Source organism: Cyprinodon tularosa, unplaced genomic scaffold (genome assembly GCF_016077235.1).
Source record: "Cyprinodon tularosa strain WSP-4 unplaced genomic scaffold, ASM1607723v1 ctg347, whole genome shotgun sequence".
Taxonomy (NCBI): Eukaryota; Metazoa; Chordata; class Actinopteri; order Cyprinodontiformes; family Cyprinodontidae; genus Cyprinodon; species Cyprinodon tularosa.
This window is the reverse complement of record NW_024039060.1, coordinates 834,575-854,786: the sequence shown is the minus strand read 5'-3', so window position 1 is coordinate 854,786 and position 20,212 is coordinate 834,575. Positions and strand designations below refer to the sequence as shown.

At 40.5% G+C, this 20,212-nt stretch overlaps 2 protein-coding genes across 4 annotated transcripts in view; both read left to right on the top strand.

Moving 5' to 3' along the window:
* The window catches only part of dvl2 (dishevelled segment polarity protein 2), a 30,521-nt gene extending 27,798 nt beyond the window's left edge, over positions 1–2,723 (top strand). The window contains exon 15 of the mRNA XM_038294869.1: positions 1,255–2,723. Within this exon, the coding sequence (XP_038150797.1) occupies positions 1,255–1,808 (554 nt within the window). The 3' untranslated portion in view covers positions 1,809–2,723. The remainder of the gene's footprint in view (positions 1–1,254) is intronic.
* Positions 2,724–3,232: 509 nt separating this feature from the next.
* acadvl (acyl-CoA dehydrogenase very long chain) overlaps positions 3,233–20,212 on the top strand; it is a 30,911-nt gene continuing 13,931 nt past the window's right edge. Inside the window, exons 1-13 of one of the 3 annotated variants that reach the window (XM_038294868.1) lie at positions 3,233–3,354; positions 3,612–3,698; positions 3,802–3,868; positions 13,982–14,053; positions 14,251–14,323; positions 14,406–14,470; positions 14,565–14,699; positions 15,752–15,896; positions 16,000–16,129; positions 16,252–16,377; positions 16,924–17,122; positions 19,761–19,865; positions 20,060–20,146. In XM_038294868.1, the coding sequence (XP_038150796.1) occupies positions 3,625–3,698; positions 3,802–3,868; positions 13,982–14,053; positions 14,251–14,323; positions 14,406–14,470; positions 14,565–14,699; positions 15,752–15,896; positions 16,000–16,129; positions 16,252–16,377; positions 16,924–17,122; positions 19,761–19,865; positions 20,060–20,146 (1,278 nt within the window). In that variant the 5' untranslated portion in view covers positions 3,233–3,354; positions 3,612–3,624. Of the gene's footprint in view, positions 3,355–3,611; positions 3,699–3,798; positions 3,869–13,981; positions 14,054–14,250; positions 14,324–14,405; positions 14,471–14,564; positions 14,700–15,751; positions 15,897–15,999; positions 16,130–16,251; positions 16,378–16,923; positions 17,123–19,760; positions 19,866–20,059; positions 20,147–20,212 lie in introns of those variants that run through there. The other 2 variants (XM_038294866.1, XM_038294867.1) reach the window with 2 other exon arrangements.

Sequence of the window (20,212 nt, the reverse complement as noted above, 5' to 3'; positions counted from 1 at the left end):
GCCTTTTGCTTGTAGAACAGGTTTATTCCCTAATAGTCGTAATAACAATAATGAGGAGGGAAATTTATTGAGAGGGATTGCATGCGTATGTTTTAGTACTGTATTGTACCACATCCATAGTGGTGCGGACACACGATATGACGCAGAGGATGTCCAAATTTGTTTTTTAGTTTTAGTTTTGAAATTAAAATATATATATAAAATCGGCCTGCCATAGCCCACTTCGTATAAACTTATGCATTAGCTCGAGCAACGATCTTCTCCTTCTTCATATTCCTCTTCTGTAGCGCTGTTTCTCAGTCTTTTAAACACATTCTTCTTTTTTTATTTTTTTATTCCTTCATTAAAATCTCTACTTCCAATTCGGTGAAATAGGCACTTCCTGTTGTCATGGTGACATGTCGAATCGGTGCTCCACTGATAATGGCTTTTAATACTTGTTACACACCTGCTTAAATCTGAGTGGACCTACTTAGAGTTGATTGAAGTAATTGATAGCAGCCGTTGTGAAACCGAACAATTTCCGACTTTAGGTAAGATCAATTTAGAGTTGCAGATTTTAATCTGAACTAGTTAAACCTGCTTCATGAAACGAACCCCAGGTGATCTTGCTGCCAAATCACAATCTAGCTTCACTTTAATATTTGTTGATGTCTAGAACTTCAGACACTTATTAAAACATGCAAACAAGCATTACGAGCCGGTTGATTTGGAAGTTTGCATTCAGTTTGTCAAAATAATATTTAATCACTTATATTAGTGGTTAAAAAGTCTTTCTAGAAAATATTCTGTTGTCTTTCCTGTTTTGAACAGTGGTGAATTGACCTCAATGTCAAAAGATAAACAGCCAGTTTCTAACTAAATCAGATTTTTATTTTAGCTCTAAAGTCGTGTTCTGCTGCTTCTGTGTTGGAGCCAGATTTCACATCCAGGTGTAAACATGCACTGAATGTTTCGTACCGAACCTAAACATGTTTTCATCATAACATGCAGCACACCCTTATTAGCAGCCAGGATTGTTTCCAAAATAAATTCAGCTTTAAATAAAGTAGCAACATTTAAAAGTCCCTTTTTAAATTTGAATACATTTATTTAAATCAAACATTCAAAAAGATTTTTTTTTAACCAACCAAATAAGTTTCACTGATTCCTTGTTTTTTAGTAAAAGCATCTAAAAAAGTAAATTTTCTTTCTGTTTGCACCACTTCTGGCTATTTTGATAATTTTTTTATTGATGATTTTTCCTTCTTTCAGGGAGCCGAAGCAGCGGCTCGACCAGAAGCGAGGGCGAGCGTCGACGCAGCAACAAAGGCCCCGGCAGCACTGCGGGCGGTGGGGAGAAATCCCCCTCTGGTGAAGGCGGCGGCGGCGGCGAGTCCCGCTCCGGCAGCGGCAGCGAATCCGAGTACTCCACCCGCGGCAGCCTGAGGCGGGGCCACGGCTCCTCGGCCCAGAGCGAGCACAGCCACGCCTCGTCACAGCGCTCCCACCACCACCGGATGCCGCAGCCTCCCCACATGTCCCCTTACCCGCCGGGCATCCTGCCCTACAACCCCATGATGCTGATGATGGTTCCCCAGCACCCACACCCGGCCATGGCCGCCCACGCTCTCCAGCACCCGCAGCAGCTATCGGCTGCCCCCATGCACCAGGCGCTCCCCCCTCCTCCTTCCTCCACCCCAGGGGGACCTCCCGGGGCCCCTCCTACCCGCGACCTGGGCTCAGTGCCTCCAGAGTTGACCGCTTCCCGTCAGTCGTTCCACCTGGCCATGGGGAATCCCAGCGAGTTCTTTGTGGACGTCATGTAGTTCTTTAACTTTTCTTCTTCTCTCCTTTTGTGTTGAGTGATAGTTCATGTGTACGGTTCCTTTGATGTGACGATTATCTGCTCAGTGAGCTCACACATGCCCATCAGAGTAAGGGCGTTTGTTACAAATTAGGTAAAAACAGGGTTGAAAATGACAAGAATTTTAAAAATCTAGCTGAGATCAGATTAGGTGTGGCAGTGAGTTTAATTCCCCCCCAAGTACATATCAGGCACACAGCTGCCTGAATGGTTCAGAAAGACTCTTATGTTCTGCTTCCTCCTCCTTCAAGTAGCTTCAGAGCCAGGAAACAGACCTACAGAATACAGCAGGACACTAGAGGGCGCCAGGTACACCTTATGCTGGAGGAAAGGGGGGGTATGCTGTCATTGTAGCACCAGATTGATGAGTGCCTTACTTTTTTGAGACATTATGGAACACTCCAGGTACATAAAATGTTTGACAATGAAAGTCTCTGTATATAGATACCTACAGCTCCTATGTAAAGCGTTACGCACTAATGTGAAAGGAAAAGGTCCAAACATGTCAGTGGGACTCGAGAGAATACATCTGATTACTCTTGACCCCCTTAGAGGTACCATGATGTTCTGAATGTGATACCACATGCTAATGGCCAATGGCGGTACCTGTTTAATTACATTCAGTGTATATCTTTAATGTGATCCAAGCTCCTCATCCTTCGTTTTTATCTTTCTGACTCACATTATTCACCTGATTTTTTGTTTTTTTGTTTTGTATGCGTGACTTTATAAATCATGTGTAATCCAAATATCAAGGTGCTAAATGAAGAGTGGACATTACAAAAAGAAAGACATGAACGCTTCGGGCGCTGTTTGATTACATAACACCACCTTTTGTTTGTGCCTTTCAGAATAAATTTGATACTAGCTGACTGCCTGACTGTTTAGATTTTTTGTGTTTATATTTTCTGGCAGGTTTGTTAAATTAAACAGAGCGGCAACTGTTGGTTTGGCTTTTCAAGATAGAAGAACAATTTCACATTTCAATTTTAAGTTGTTTTTTTTTGTTTTTTTTTATAGAGAACCAGCAGAAAGTATTTTATTAAGTTATAATCAGACCATATTGATCAGATCTTAATCTGGGGCTTTTTTTTTGGGTCAATTTACTTGATTATATATATATATATATATATATATATATATATATATATATATATATATATATATATATATATATTTATTTTATTTTTTTTATTTTTTTGCATCAAGATAATTTAAGAAAATTTCCAAGTGAAGTTATTATAGTTTATGCACAAAATAGTTTAATCATTATAATAAAGTGGAAAGTTACTGCTCCCTGGAAGTGAGAAAATAACTCATTGATGATTTAAAAGTTGCTCTGAATATGTATTCTGTCCAGGAACCTTTATCTGGCTGACCACTAGGGGGCGCTGGTGCAATGACACCATTGTAAGCTGTCGCTTTAGTCCTCAGAAGAAGCCATAATAACAGCGGTAGCACCAGCGGCGGAAAATCAGATCCAGTGGCCATTCGGTCCTTTTTACTCGGTCAGAGGATAAAGTTTTATAATTATTAAGTTAATATCTAACATTTAGAGTGCCTCTGTCATAATACTTTATAAGAAACTTGAAGGTTTAAACGTATTTACTAGATTCTAAACGGAGGTATTTACAGTCCACCCTGTAATAGTTACGAAACAGTCGCTGTTAGCTGTGTGTTGGCACCTTTTTACCTCTTTTATGTCAGCTAATATTTAGTGTTTGCTTTTGCTTTTTGTCTTACTCGATTAAAATATCATTTTCAGAACAAAATAAATCATGCTGCTTCGTAAGGTCAGCCAGTCTTCCGCTGTTTGCGGATCCATTCTCAGGAATCCTGCAGTGCTGTCAGGGTGAGGAAACGCTGCTGGCAACGTTTAAGCTTCTGATCTCCGCCTGTAATGCCTCTAAAAACTGAAACATGGTGTTATATTTCTTTCTTTTTGCGTTAAGAAGCCAGCGTCAAGCCGCGGTGGTACTCGCTGTACCAAACGGTCGGCTCTACGCCAGTCAAGCTGCTCAGGTATGATAAACATGTTGGTTTTTTAAATAAACATGTTAGTTTTAATATTTATCTGGTTTAATATCTGCATAAATCAGCATTGTGGATTGTTACTGTTTGTACTGACTGAAGGAGCTGTAAAGTATGCATGATATAACAGCCTCGGTGTGGAATTGGGGGAAAGTTCACTGGTCACGTGACTCAGTTATTAAAGGTGACATACAGCAGTTGTTTAGGCAAAAGTTCACATCACAGCTATGGAAGGTTATATCATCTAAACTAGACCTACAAAACCTCCTTCCAACATTTTCTGTCTTTATATACACATACATATAATGTATATATATTTGTATATGTGTGTGTGTATATATATACAGGTGCTGGTCATAAAATTAGAATATCATGAAAAAGTAGATTGATTTCAGTAATTCCACTTAAAAAGTGAAACTTGTATATTATATTCATACATTACATACAAACTCATATATTTCAGATGTTTATTTTGTTTAATTTTGATGATTACAAATGACAACAAATGAAAATCTCAAATTCATCATATCAGAAAATTAGAATATTACTGAAGACCAATAAAAACAAATGATTTATAGAAATGTTGGCCAACTGAAAAGTATGAACATGAAAAGTATGAGCATGTACAGCACTCAGTATTTAGTTGGGCCTCCTTTGGCCTGTATTACTGCAGCAATGCGGCGTGGCATGGAGTCGATCAGTCTGTGGCACTGCTCAGGTGTTATGATAGCCCAGGTTGCTCTAATAGTGGCTTTTAGCTCTTCTGAATTGTTGGGTCTGGTGTATTGCATCTTCTTCTTCACAATACCCCATAGATTTTCTATGGGGTTGAGGTCAGGAGAGTTTGCTGGCCAATTAAGAACAGGGATACCATGGTCCTTCAACCAGGTACTGGTAGCTTTGGCACTGTGTGCAGGTGCCAAGTCCTGTTGGAAAATGAAATCTGCATCTCCAAAAAGTTGGTCAGCTGCAGGAAGCATGAAGTGCTCTAAAACTTCCTGGTATGTGGCTGCGTTGACCCTGGACCTCAGAAAACACAATGGACCAACACCAGCAGATGACATGGCACCCCAAACCATCACTGACTGTGGAAACTTTACACTGGACTTCAAGCAACGTGGATGAAGTGCCTCTCTTCTTTTCCTCCAGACTCTGGGACCTTGATTTCCTAAGGAAATGCAAAATTTACTTTCATCAGAGAACATGACTTTGGACCACTCACCAGCAGTCCAGTCCTGTTTCTCTTTAGCCCAGGCAAGACGCTTCTGACGCTGTCTGTGGTTCAAGAGTGGCTTGACACAAGGAATGCGACAGCAGAAACCCATGTCTTTCATACGTCTGTGTGTGGTGGTTCTTGAAGCACTCACTCCAGCTGCAGTCCACTCTTTGTGAATCTCCCCCACATTTTTGAATGGGTTTTGTTTCACAATCCTCTCCAGGGTGCGGTTATCTCTCTTGCTTGTACACTTTTTTCGACCACATCTTTTCCTTCCCTTCGCCTCTCTATTAATGTGCTTGGACACTGAGCTCTGTGAACAGCCAGCCTCTTTAGCGATGACCTTTTGTGTCTTGCCCTCCTTGTGCAAGGTGTCGATGGTCGTCTTTTGGACAACTGTCAAGTCAGCAGTCTTCCCCATGATTGTGTAGCCTATAGAACTAGACTGAAAGACCATTTAAAGGCTTTTGCAGGTGGTTTGAGTTAATTAGCTGATTAGAGTGTGGCACCAGGGGCCATCAATTTTGAACCTTTTCACAATATTCTAATTTTCTGATATGATGAATTTGAGATTTTCATTTGTTGTCATTTGTAATCATCAAAATTAAACAAAATAAACATCTGAAATATATGAGTTTGTATGTAATGTATGAATATAATATACAAGTTTCACTTTTTAAGTGGAATTACTGAAATCAATCTTTTTCATGATATTCTAATTTTATGACCAGCACCTGTATATATACATACATACATGTGTGTGTGTACACTGTGTGCAAGTATTAGGCAAGTTGTATTTTTGAGAATAATTTTTATCATTGGGCCACAATTGTGTTCTTAATCAACCCAAAAGACTCCTTGATATCAAAGTTTCATTATTTTGTAAGTTGTTTTTTTTTATTTTCTAGATTTGGCCATTTTATGAGGATGTCTGTATATGCAGGTGAATAGTACTGTGCAGAATTATTAGGCAATGTAATAAAAAACAAATATATACTTATCTCACTTGTTTATTTTCACCGGGTAAACCAATATAGCGACTCAAAATTCAGAAATAAACATTTGTGACATTCAAAAACTAAAAACAGATCAGTGACCAATATATCCGCCTTTCTTCACCATGACACTCAAACGCCTTCCATCCATAGATTCTGTCAGTGCCTTGATGTGTTTGCGACCCACATTGCGTGCAGCAGCCACCACAGCCTCCCAGACACTGTTCAGAGAGTTGGACTGTTTTCCCTCCCTGTAGATCTCACACTTCATGAAGGACCAAAGGTTCTCCATGAGGTTCAGACTTTCTCTGGCCAGCCACGCTGTGGTGTATTTTGATGTGTGTGAGCATTGTCCTACATGAATATCATGTTTTTCTTGAATGATGGCGACTTCTTCTTGTACCACTGTTTGAAGAAGGCGTCTTCCAGAGAAACTGGCAGTAGTTCTGGGAGTTATTTTTGACTTCATCATCAACCCGAAAAGGTCCCACAAGCTCATCTTTGGTGATACCAGCCCATGCCAGTACCACCTTGCTTGTCTATCTCCAGCTGTCAATGGGGGAGAGGCGCCGCTTGCTTGTCTTTTGTCTTGTGTGTCTTGTTCAAAGGTGGCCTTTTTTTGGCTTTCCTTACCTTGGCCAGGTCCCTGAGTATTGAGCACCTTGTGGTTCTCGGCACTCCAGACATGTTGGAGCTCTGAAATATGGCAAAACTGGTGGCTAATGGCTTCCTTGCAGCTTCACGCTTGATTCCTCTCAATTCATGGGGAGTTATTTTGCGTCTTCTTTTTTCAACACTCTTCTTGCGCCCCTGTTGGTTATTTGCCATGAACCGCTTGATTGTGTGATGATCCTGCTTCAAACCTTGGGATTTTCCAAATTTGACTTTTCAGAGTCTGTCAAATCTCTTTTCTGACCCATTTTGCCAAAGGAAAGGAAGTTGCCTAATAATTAAGCACACCTTATATAGGGTTTTGATGTCATTAGGCCACATCCCTTGTCATAACAGAGATGCACACCACCTGGTAGTTGGCTTTCAATCCTATACAGCTTGGAGTAGGACAACATGTATGAAAAGGATGATGTGGTCGAAATACTCATTTTCCTATTAATTCTGCACACAATTTATATATATGTATGCATGTATGTGTGTATATGTATGTGTGTGCGTGTGTGTGTGTGTGTATGTATATGTATATTAGGGGTGGAACGGTTCACAAAATCCACGGTTCGGTTCGATTCGCGGTTTCGTAGTCAAGGTTTTCGGTTCGATTCGATACATGTTGATTGTTACACCGAAATCCCACGAAAATGTATGAAATTAATGAAAAAATCCCCCCAAAAAATAATGGATTGTAATTATCTTAAATGATCCGTGGAAACCCTGGATCGTTTCCGTATGTTTTGCTGCTTTGAATTTAATCATCTCGCGCATGCTCTCTACCATCTCCAAGGATCTCAGAGCGGAGCGGAGGGAGCCACAGTGGAGGCTGTAGGCTTTGCTTTGAGCAGCCGGTCAAAGCAGGGCAGAGCGGGGGTTGCTGATGGAGTATGTGGGATTTCGGGGTTAGCATGACATGTTGGTCATGTTGCTGTTAGCATAAACAAAACGTGTTGCACAATGCTTGCACATCGTTGCACTTTTATCCACAACTTTCTTTCCGCCGTCATCGTAGGTCACTCTAAATGCAAAGCGGTCCCATACAGCAGACCTATAAAGTGCTGCTGGCGCGTCTTCCAACTCCTGTTCTTTCCCACTCGCCATACCCCCACAATTCTCCACAACAACTGATTTTTTTCCCCTGCTACACCCGGCTACGCTGCTTCTCTTCTTCTTCTTCTTGTTTACTACTGCTGGTTGGCTTTGGTCACAGTACCGCCACCTTCTGCTCTGGAGTGTAAACGCTTCCCCTATGAGAAAAAGGAGCAGCGCATGAAACGAACGCAACACACGCAAATCGAACCGAGACAGTCGAACCGAACGGTTTGGACGGTTTTCATAAATCGTCCCATCCCTAGTGTATATGTATATATTTGTGTGTGAGTATGTATATATGTATATGTATTTGTCTTGGTCTATCACTTTCATCTGCTCTGTGATTAGTCACAGATAACTCAAACTCAGTTTCTTATTATCCTGCTCTTTATGAGTGTAAAAGATGCGAACATTAAAAAAAAGCTCTTTTAAACTGTTTACCTACAGTCCAAATATTAAGGTAATAAATAATATATAATAACTAATATTATTTGAATTCCTTACGGTTGCAATTTAAGCTGTTGGTCATGGTCTGACATATTCGCCAACCTCATATTCGAGTTGATTTGGGTAGTCAGACCGCCTCCATGGCAACAGGTGTGTGAAAAGCAATATTTTATTGCGTGACTACTTTACATCGGTTTGGGAAATTATCCTGTCAGATCTTCTGCAGTACAAGGTCATATAGCAAGATATTACCTCCCCTATTAGGGCAGTGGCGGCTTAGTGGTTAGGACACTGGGCTTGGAACTCTGAGTTTGACTCCCACAGACTGCAACTCTGGGTCCCTGAGCAAGACCCTTAACCCCACACTGCACCCCGGAAGCCCCACGATGGCAGCCCACTGCTCCCCAAAAGGATGGGTTAAATGCCGAGGTAAATTTCTCCAATATGAGACCATTAAAGTTCAATTAGACTTGGACAAATTTTATTTGTCATTTTGTTTACACAAGTGTAAAACAAAAAGAAATTTCATTTGGAAAAGGTCTCTGGACAATTTCATCTTTTTTAAAAGTGCAGCCTTTTTTAATATAAAATTATCATTATATTTGAAGCTTTGTTTTTGAATAAAAATACCCCAGAAGAAATTACATAACTGGATTCTCTATACATCCTAAAATTAAAGAAACATTAATTGATGGATTAATTTATTAATTTATATAGCACTTTAAAACCAGAAATGGTCAAATTAGGAAAAAAAAAAATACAAGCATAAAAGCAAATGACAGTAGCATCAGGATTGTAGATAAAATCATAATTGGTATTAAAAAGCGTCAAAGATGTGAGAAAGAATTATCACTGGAAGGAAGTGAATTGATTCAGCTCTTTGTAGATGCATACACGAAAACCCCAATAAAAGTTGTATCTAAACTTTATAAAAGCCTACAAAAACGAAATGGAAATAACTCATTATATATAAAGTCCAAATGGGAAGCAGAGTTAAAAGTGAAACTGTCAAAGAGTGACTGGCTTTCAATGTGCAAAACACAACACTACTCGACAAGCTCCAGAGGCTGGAGGGAATTTGGATGGAAAATTTTAATACCCTACTTCATAACACCTCAATTACAAAATAAATTATTCCATACTCAACAACAATGTTGGAGGCAATGTGGACAGATGAATGCCAGTCACTGTCATATATTTTGGCAATGTACAAAAATACAAACCTACTGGGATCAAGTTGTTAAGGCTACAGAAGAAATAATAGGATACAAGATACCAAAGGACCCATGAATAATGTATTTGGGCTGGCTGGAGAGTGAAGGAATACACCGGAAAGACATCTATCTTCTCAAAATCTTGATAGTGGCAGCTAAAAAAGCGATTACCAGAAAATGGTTTAAAAGTGACCCTCCACACTTGACGCAATGGATTTTAATAGTAGAGGAAATCTTCACAATGGAGGAAATGACCTACCACCTAAGGATCAAGTACAAATACCTGAAAGAACAGTGGAGGAAATGATTTGATACAAATCGGAAAGGACTTACCCTCAATAAGACTTGAACGACAGATAAACCTTTTTTTAAGACTTGTGTGACCCCCACATTCACTAAACTCGGACTCTGTTATACCTTTGCTGTATTTTTATCGCCCTTTTCTGTTCATATTCTTTTTTTTTGTCTGTTTGTTTTAATGTAAAATAAAATAAAAAAAAAAACTAAATAAAAAGTTTAAAAAAAAAAGCGTCAAAGATGGCTGTTCCTGGAAACCTCTTTTGAAGGTTGATTTTGATGATCTAGAAGGAAGTAAAAGCCCAGATTAAAAAGTTTTGTTACGATGAATTCTATGAACTTTGCCCACATGCTGGATCAGACATCAGGGCTTCAGGTAAACATCGATAGGAACCAACCAAAGCTTGGAAAATGTGAAGAATAGTTTAAGAGTTTAGGAACTTTGCATGAATCACAGCAGTGCTTAAAGTAACAGGACCATAATCATTTGCTTTTATTTATATACAGTTGTTGGAGGCCAAGGAAGGGACTAATAATTACTGCTGCTCTGATAAGGGACTCTAAATTCCGTCCAATTTGTATGTTAGCAACGAGCACCAACAATTCAATTCAATTCAATTCAGTTTATTTATATAGCGCCAAATTCACAACACATGTCATCTCAAGGCACTTTACAGTTCAACCAGATCAAATTGATACAAAGTTTTCTATCTAAGGAAAACCAGTTGATTGCATTGACTCATTGACTCAAATACAATCCCCCAAACTAAGCATGCTTGTAGCGACAGTGGAGAGGAAAAACTCCCTTTTAACAGGAAGAAACCTCCAGCAGAACCAGGCTCAGTGTGAGCGGCCATCTGCCGAGGCCGACTGGGGTTCAAGGAGACAGAAGCAGAGATACAAAAAGCAGCTGTAAAAGGCGGCCCCGTCCAGGAAACACACAGCCAGGCAGACGAGCTCCGAGGCAGCTCCCATGCCAGAGGACGAAGAGAGCACATCCACTCAGTCACGGTCAGAGAAACAGACCACACTGGAAAACAGGCCGATCTCCAACATCTATTAACAAGGGTGTTGATAGAAGCAGCACAGCTGATATTTTTTTCCAGGATGACGTCACAGCCAAACAGGAACAGACGAGGCAAAGCTACTCTGAGGAAAAGCAGAGAGAGCAGAAGGTTAGAGATTGAACTAACAGATTCTGCAGAATAGGAGAACAGAGAGAGAATGAAGCAGAATGATGAAATGGGGGTCCCTATGTCCTCCAAAAGTCTAAGCCTATAGCAGCATAACTATAGAGATAGCTCAGGATAACCTGAGCCACCCTAACTATAAGCTTTATCAAAAATGAAAGTTTTAAGCCTAGACTTAAAAGTAGACAGGGTGTCTGCCTCACGGACTAAAACTGGTAGTTGGTTCCACAGGAGAGGAGCCTGATAACTAAAAGATCTGCCTCCCATTCTACTTTTAGAAATTCTAGGAACCACTAGTAAACCTGCAGATTGAGAGCGAAGTGCTCTGTTAGGAACATAAGGAACAATCAGATCTCTGATATAAGATGGAGCTTGGCCATTTAAGGCTTTATATGTGAGAAGGAGGATTTTAAATTCTATTCTTGATTTAACAGGAAGCCAATGAAGAGAAGCCAGGATAGGCGAGATATGATCTCTCTTTTTAATTTTCATTAGAACTCTGGCTGCAGCATTTTGGATCAGCTGAAGGCTTTTAACTACAGTTTGTGGACTTCCTGATAGTAAAGAATTACAATAGTCCAGCCTTGAAGTAACAAATGCATGGACTAGTTTCTCAGCATCACCCCTGGACAGGATATTTCTAATTTTTGCAATGTTCCTCAGATGAAAGAAGGAAATTCTAGAAACCTCTTTGATGTGGGATTTAAATGACAGGTCCTGATCAAAAACAACACCAAGATTTTTTACTTTATTATCTGAAATCAGTTTAATCCCATCCAAATGAAGTGACTGGCTAATCAGTTTCTTTTTCAGAGACTCTGGTCCAAAGACTATAACTTCTGTTTTGTCTGCATTCAGAAGCAGAAAGTTAAGAGTCATCCAGGTTTTTATGTCTTCAAGACATGCCTGTAATCTATGTAATGGGTTAGCTTCATCTGGATTTATAGACAGATATAGCTGGGTATCATCAGCATAACAGTGGAAATTAATCCCATGCTGTCTAATAATTCTACCAATTGGGAGCATGTATAAAGTAAAGAGAATTGGTCCTAGCACTGATCCCTGTGGTACTCCACAGGTAACCTTTGAGCGTGTTGAAGATCTATCATTAACATGAACAAACTGAATTCGATCAGATAGATAAGATTTAAACCAGTCTAGTGCTGTTCCTTTAATTCCAACAAAATATTCAAGTCTTTCTAAAAGAATATTATGGTCAACTGTATCAAATGCAGCACTAAGATCCAACAGGACGAGCACAGATACAAGTCCATTATCTGAGGCCATGAGAATATCATTAGTGACTTTCACCAGAGCTGTTTCAGTGCTATGATGAGCTCTAAAGCCAGACTGAAACTCTTCAAAAAGTTCATTATGGTGGAAGTGATCGCAAACTTGTTTGGCAACTACTTTCTCAAGAATTTTGGATAAGAAAGGAAGATTGGATATAGGTCTATAATTGACCAAGTCATCTGGGTCAAGAGACGGTTTCTTAAGCAGAGGTTTAATTACAGCAACCTTAAAAGCTTTAGGTACATATCCCTGTAACAGAGATAGATTAATCACATCTAAAATGGAGGAGGAGATCAAAGGGAATACCTCCTTAAATAACCTGGTTGGAACTGGATCTAACATACAAGTTGAAGGCTTAGATGAAGACAATAATTTTGCTAATTCAGAGAGTTCAACTGGATCAAAGCAGTCTAAACCCAGTTCAGATTCCATGACTACCTCAGGTACAATCGCGGATAGAGGAGTGCTTATGATCTTATTTTTAATAAGATCAATCTTATTTATAAAGAATCCCATAAAGTCATTGCTGCTAAGAGCAGGTGGAATGGACGGTTCAACAGAGCTATGGCTCTGGGTGAGTTTGGCAACTGTATTAAAAAGAAATCTAGGATTATTCTTATTCTCCTCTATTAATGAGGAGAAGTATGCTGCTCTTGCTTTACAAAGGGTCCTCTTATACAGCAGTAAACCATTTTTCCAGACTAGGAAGGACTCTCGCAGGCCTGTGGAGCGATATTTTCTCTCCAGTTTCCTAGCATTTTGCTTCAAAGTACGCAGCTCTGCATTAAACCAAGGAGCAAGCTTTCTATTTTTAACGGTTTTCATTTTCAAAGGAGCTGCGTTGTCTAAGGCAATACGCAGAGAACTAGCAACCCCATCAACAAAATCATCAACCTGTGAAGGGGAATAAGCTAAACTTTTGCACTCTGCAGCACTGCTCAGTGACACAGAGGAGAGAGAAAGTGAAGCAGATTCTTTAAAATTTATAACTGCACTATCTGATAAAGATCTACTAAAATTGAACCTTCTTTTGGGGGAGGAGAACTCTGTTAAAGTAATCCTGAAGGTTATTAGAAAGTGGTCAGAGAGGACAGGGTTGTGAGGAAATACTGTTATTTCTTCACATTCTATGCCGTATGTCAGCACAAGATCCAAAGTATGAAGATGAGAATGCGTGGGACTATTCACATTTTGAACAAAGCCAATAGTGTCTAAGATAGCATTAAAGGCTGCTCTTAAGCTATCGCCTTCAATGTCAGCATGGATGTTAAAATCTCCCACTATGATGACCCTGTCAGCAACACAGTTGCTTTGCCAACATTAAAATGTCAGGTTTATCTAACCGAATCTCAATGACAGTTTTAGCTCTCTTCGCTTATCTTCAGATTGCCATAATCAAATTTATTCCAATATACTTTTGTCCTTGTCTAATGAGATTTGGTGAAGAAGAAAATAAATAGTGAAATTTCAAGAGAGGTGAACACACCGATCATCACCCTACAGAACTAACCTCCTCTCTCTCTCTCCTCACCTTTGCTACAGTTGGCTGCCTGCTCCTATTTTATTATATATTTTTTTCCATCATGGCATATCAAGATTCGGCCTAGTAATAGATGCTGTATTAGCTCCTCTTCAAGGCTCTTAATTGGTTGTTTAATTTCTGTTGATGTAAACTTCTCTGCTCTGTTTCTGCGTAGGCCGTGTTGGAGAAGCCTGCGGCGGTGGGCAGCGATGCTGCGGCTAAAGCGGAAAAGAAGAGCGTCGCTGCTGTAGGTTTCTTTTTTCCTGATTCCTGTTAAATTGAGGGATCCATCACAGGGAAAAGCACATCTGTAGCCAGAAATGTTGTAAACTTAAAGGACATTAAATTCTCCAAAGCAGCTGTTGTATGAAGCTTGTAATCACCAAACCAGGATTTAACCTGTCATTGAAGGTTTTAATCTCTTTTTCTTATTTTTCCTCTCAGGAATCTAAATCATTTGCTGTCAACATGTTCAAAGGACAGATCGCAACATCTCAAGTGTTTCCTTTCCCTAAAGGTAACCCCATCATCACAATAGGCAGGATTCTCTGTTAGTTTGGCGTAGAAATGAATTAAGCAGAGCTATCTCTGTGTTGTAGCGCTGAACGAGGAGCAAGAGCAGTTCCTCCAGGAGCTTGTGGGCCCAGTCAGCAAGTTTTTTGAGGTGATTTAAAGCCTTAATGTGTAGATTCTTTGGCGTCAGGTTCTCTGCGTCCTCCAAATTTGTATGCAGTCCCTTCATGAAGCCTCTATTTTAGGAGGTGAACGATCCGGCCAAGAACGACGAACTTGAGAAGGTGGAGGATCACACCATGGAGGGTCTGAAGGAGATGGGGGCTTTCGGTCTGCAGGTTCCTGCTGACCTGGGCGGCCTCGGCCTCTCTAACACCCAGGTAGGATGATTGGCTATTACCCTACCGACCCGAATACAGAGCAACCCTGATTATAAGACCAGGACCAGTTTTTAGAAAAAAGACCAAAAAGGCTTATAAACCAAATTTATTTGGTTTAAAGATATTATATTGAAGTGCTAACAATTTCATTGATATTAATTTTGCATTGAAAGTTTGTGAAATAAAAAAAACAACACATTTTTGACACATTTAATTGAAATCTTGCAACACTTCAACTGGAATGCAATCTGAAATTTGCCATGGAACCATTTGAAATTTGACACAGAACGTCTCAAAAACCTGCATGAGTCTTTTACTCACAGACTCCCTTTGCCTCGCTTCGCTTGCTGTCACTCCTACTCTCACCCTGCAACTCTGCATTTTTTTATAAGCTTTTCTTTTGCCGTTTGCATTTTCCCGGTCTTTTTGAACGTGCCATCTTCTGACATTGCACTCTGAAGCTCCGAATTTCTTTGCTGCCTGACAGTCTTTTGATGCATCCACTGCGTTGACCACCATTATTTCAAATTTTCCGTCATGACTTCGCCTCAAACGTCTGCAAACTTCTCTGACTTTTGATATACTTGATATAGTTCTGGGCAGCGAGCATCCCTTTGTAGCATCCTTGTCACTTCTCTGTTGTGATAGAAAGACGACCCCGGCCACCACTAGGTCACTGGCTATATATACATATATATTAAAAAAAATGGCTTCCTCTGCTGTTGCGATTGTGCAGCGACCTCAGACAACTGTCAGCCTGTATAATCGGTTCGACACCGATTATAAGACGACCCCGGATTTTTCTGGGTTTGAAAAAAAAAAAAGAAACTCCTCTAATATCCGGGCCAATACGGTTGTTACGTCACAGGTGTTTAGAAGTCTTTGGTTAAGCAGAAAACATGGTTATAATAAAAAGGGAAGTTTGTCTGGTTTAGTGGTGTTCCGGTCTGACGTATAGATCAAATATTTGATGGTTTTAGAGAGAAAATGGTAGGATGAATGAAAGCTTTGAGAAAAAGAAATCTAAAGTGACGTTTATATCTTCCCTCCAGTACGCCCGTCTGGTTGAGATCGTCGGCAGTCACGATTTGGGAGTTGGCATCACCCTGGGAGCTCACCAATCCATCGGCTTTAAGGGAATTCTGCTGTTTGGAAACAAAGCCCAGAAGGAGAAGTACCTACCCAAACTCGCCACAGGTGATCTAGATCATGATCTATAATCTCTAGATCTGAACAGAAACCTCTGTAGGCACTGAGAATATTATTTTAGTTAAACTTTACTGACTGTGTCCCCTTCTAGGTGAAACCATCGCCGCCTTCTGCCTGACGGAGCCAGCCAGCGGCTCTGACGCCGCCTCCATCAAAACCACCGCTGTTCTCTCGCCCTGCGGGAAATTCTACACTATGAACGGCAGCAAGATCTGGATCAGGTGAGGAATCACCTGCATGGTGCTGGACACGATTTCACCACAAGAGGGCAGCACCACTCAACTTATAGAGTCACACAGCAAGGATTCAACAGTGTCTCAATGATTGTTTGTTTTCTCCTCAGCAATGGGGGATTGGCTGAGATCTTCACAGTATTTGCAAAGACTCCAATGAAAGACCCTAAAACGGGAGAAATGAAGGATAAGATCACAGCTTTCATCGTGGAGAGGAGCTTTGGAGGCGTCTCACAGTGAGTCTTCTAAACTTTCAGACTGGGTTCCTTCACAGTTTTAAATAGGCTGAAATTAGGCTTCATCATTTTTCCAAATTGGCTTTAAGTATCTGTCTCTTTGGGATCTCATTAAGTGGTTGGTAGCAGCAGATGTTGCTCCCACTGAGCCCAGATATGCTGGATTTCCATAAACTGACCCTAAATGTGTCGTATTAAAACCAGCATGTATTTAGAAAGTATCTTAGTGTTTTGATTTTATTGATATTTGGGATCCATTGTTAATTAAAGTGCTTTAAAATGGTTTGTTGGGAATCGTTACTGTTGAAAACAAAAGAGTTAAAGTGTCTTTATTGAATCCAGACCAATGATTTCAGGTTATTTAGACTGAAAATAATATGGTTGTGTTTGAATGATAACAAAGTGTTAATTGGCACTTTTTGGTTTCACGATCAGTGGAAAAAGAGTGATTAAATATAATCTTTTCTATGATGTTATAGAACATGAAAGAGGAATTTTAAAGGTATAGTAGGAAAACTGACTTTTCCTCTTTCTTTTTCCTCCCAGTGGCCCACCGGAGAAGAAAATGGGCATCAAGGCATCCAACACGGCTGAGGTGTACTTTGAGGACGTGCGCGTGCCGGTCGACTGCGTTCTGGGCGAGGTTGGCGGAGGCTTCAAGGTGGCCATGAACATCCTGAACAACGGCCGCTTCGGCATGGCTGCGGCCCTCTCGGGCACCATGAGAGGCGTCATGACCAAAGCCGTACGTAAACGTTTTTGGCACATTGGATTCAGGGCAGAGAGGGAAAGTGGGGGTGGTTTGGAAGGTGCAGCAGCAGAGCTGTAGAGCTTTCACATATAGCTTACTTCTCATATATGCTGTCGGATTTCTCATCCGTCGTTTTGAACCGTGCCTGCGCTGCCTCCAACACCCATCATTCATTTCAGTCTTGCTTTACCTTCGTTGTGGGTTGGTGGGAAATTCCCCGTCTCGTGCTTCACCACAGCCTCTGCTTTCTGCTGAAGCAGCAGCAGTCAGACGCTGCAGATTCATATTGGCTGGCGGTGCAGGGTGAAGCCTCCTATGAGCAACTAGATCTCTAACAGAACCTCATCTGTGCTTAAGTTCAATTTATTCTGCTTTAAAAAAATATAAATACATCAAAAAGCTCAGATAAAGGTAAATCCTTTTATCAGCTACTGCATGAGTCAGGGGGGAGGGACCTGTTTCCTGTGACACATCAGTCGACCCACAGATTTACATAAAATCTCAACTGGCTGCTCATTTATGTGACCATGTGCTTTAGCAAAACTGTACTCCCTGTATATTATAAAAAACAAACAAACTTATCTCTATTTACAGATTATAAGGAGGCTCACTTTTTTGTCATAGCGTAGGTAGGTTAAATAGGTAGAAACAGAACATTATTGCGAGCTAAACGTAAAGTTTTCATTTCATTTCATTTTGTGTTCGCCCTCTGAATAGAATTCCTCAAGTATTTCAGTTTTAAACAATGTAAAAGCATAAAAAAAGATCAGTTTTTTTTATTTAGAACCAACATCTAAAGACGTAAACAGACCTGTGTTTGCAGAGAGCAGAAGCGGCGCTGCTTCGCTGCGTATTTATAAAGAGGGAAATGTCACGGCCTTGGTTCTGTTAAGACAGGAAATTCATAGTTGGCACTACAGGGTTCGTTCAGTTAGCGATGGGTACTGAGCAGAGAACCTTATCTACATGAGTGACTAATTTAATTACTTATATATGAGTGAGCTATGAAATTACTATCAGGCTTTGTTTTTAAAGACACTGATTACTAGATTTTTCTCTGATCTGAAATTAGTACCTCAGCCTAAATTTGATGAATCGTATGTACGGATAGCGTAAATCATTTTCCCGTGGGAAAGGAGGTTGGGGGCGTGCTTCGGTGAAACAGTGGTTTGATTTGACTATTTGAGCTGATGTAAGGAGTCCATTTCTCCACTGTGAGATCAGCAAAGTCAAACAATCGATCAACATATGCATAGCGCATGCTGCTTTGCTGCACTTACGCACTTCAACTTGTCTGCTGTATTCTCCCCTTAAGATCCGCATGCACGTCTTATGCCGATTAAGACCAAAGCAACTGGAAGAGTGCTGTAAAGCAACAGTCTAAATCTCCTTAGTAAATGATAAATGGCCTGTACTAATATAGCGCTTTTTAGGAGACTTGACCAAAGCGTTTTACACTACATTCACACACACACTCACACACTGATGTGTGGCAAACTACATTGTTGCCACAGCTGCCCTGACAGAAGTGAGGCTGCCGTACACTGGTGGCAATGGGCCCTCTGACCACCATCAGTAGACAACGCAGGTGAAGTGTCTTGCCCAAGGACACAACGACGCTGAAAGTCGGAACCGGGGCTTGAACCGTCAACCCTTCGATTTCAGGGCAAACTCCTACATCCGACGCCACTGTCGCCCCTCCTTCCCTCTTTGATTTTTGCATCTAGATTTACTATAGGAATTTGTTTTCACAGCAAAATGACTCCACTATAAATAAGTAACGTATGTTTTGCTTATATTATTGCATTCAATGTGTCTATTATGCATAACGTAAATTAATCACTTCAACAGCAGACATAAAAAATATACGCCTCTCTTTTAGTGGCTATTTTAGTTATTTGGTGTAAATACAGAAAAAAAATCAGGTTCAGTTTAAAGTGCGGATGCATTATAAATGCTCTCATTGATTATAATGGCTGCTTGTTTAAGCAATGATGGCGCTCTAATAGCTGCGCATTAGGCGTTCTATGGCGTATGAACTCTGACTGAGAGACCATTCATTGGTAAAAACACTCCCACAATGGATTTCTGAGCAGAGATTTAGTAACATTTATAATTATTGGTTAAGTTTGGAAGGGGTGCAGCTGCTGCTTCAGGTGAAACAAACACATAGACGTGCCTGGTTTCTGTCTGCTGTGCATCACTCATGATAAACTCTGCACAGTTTCTAGAAGATTTAACAGGTTTCAGCTTTTTTTTTTTTTGATTAAAAGAACAAACGACCCAGGATGAGCATCTGCAACCAGAAAACACAACTTATTCAGCGTTGATCCTGCTTTGTTTTTACAAACACTACTTCCTGATCGATGTTTCAAATCAGAACACAGTTTGAGGCTCTTATTTTGAAGTTTAGAAATTTTAATCCATGATATTTATTTATTTTTTTTTCACCTAAACACATTTGCTGGTTCTTGACCAGGAGCTGTTAAAACTTCACTTTTTTTTGTTATTGATGATTTTTTGCTAAATATTGAAACAAAACCCCATAAATCTAGTCCCTAGTCATGGTTTAAGGAGCTGCTATTTTTGGTCTGTTGTGACGTTATTTTCTGCTCATTCTTCTCTTCATCAGATCGATCATGCAGCCAACAGAACCCAGTTCGGGAACAAGATCCACACCTACGGAGCCATTCAGGAGAAGATGGCCCGCATGGCCATGCTGCACTATGTGACGGAGGTCAGCCCATCTGAAAGCGGATGTTTATCACCCTCTCCTGCAGCCTAATCACATTTCTCTTATACTTGTAGTTGAATTCAGCCTTCTCACACTGTTTAGATCAAAACTGATAGACTGCTGGTTAACTATTGCAAACAAGTTTGCCAGAATGTGCATTAGAATCAAGCAGCTCACAGACGGCATTGTGTTTGCAGTCGATGGCCTACATGATCAGCGGGAACATGGACAGCGGAGCCACAGACTTCCAGATAGAAGCCGCCATCAGCAAGATCTTCGCTTCTGTAAGAACTGACAACTAACACATCTGAACCGACCGGGTCGAAGTAGTGGACACTGATATTTTTATC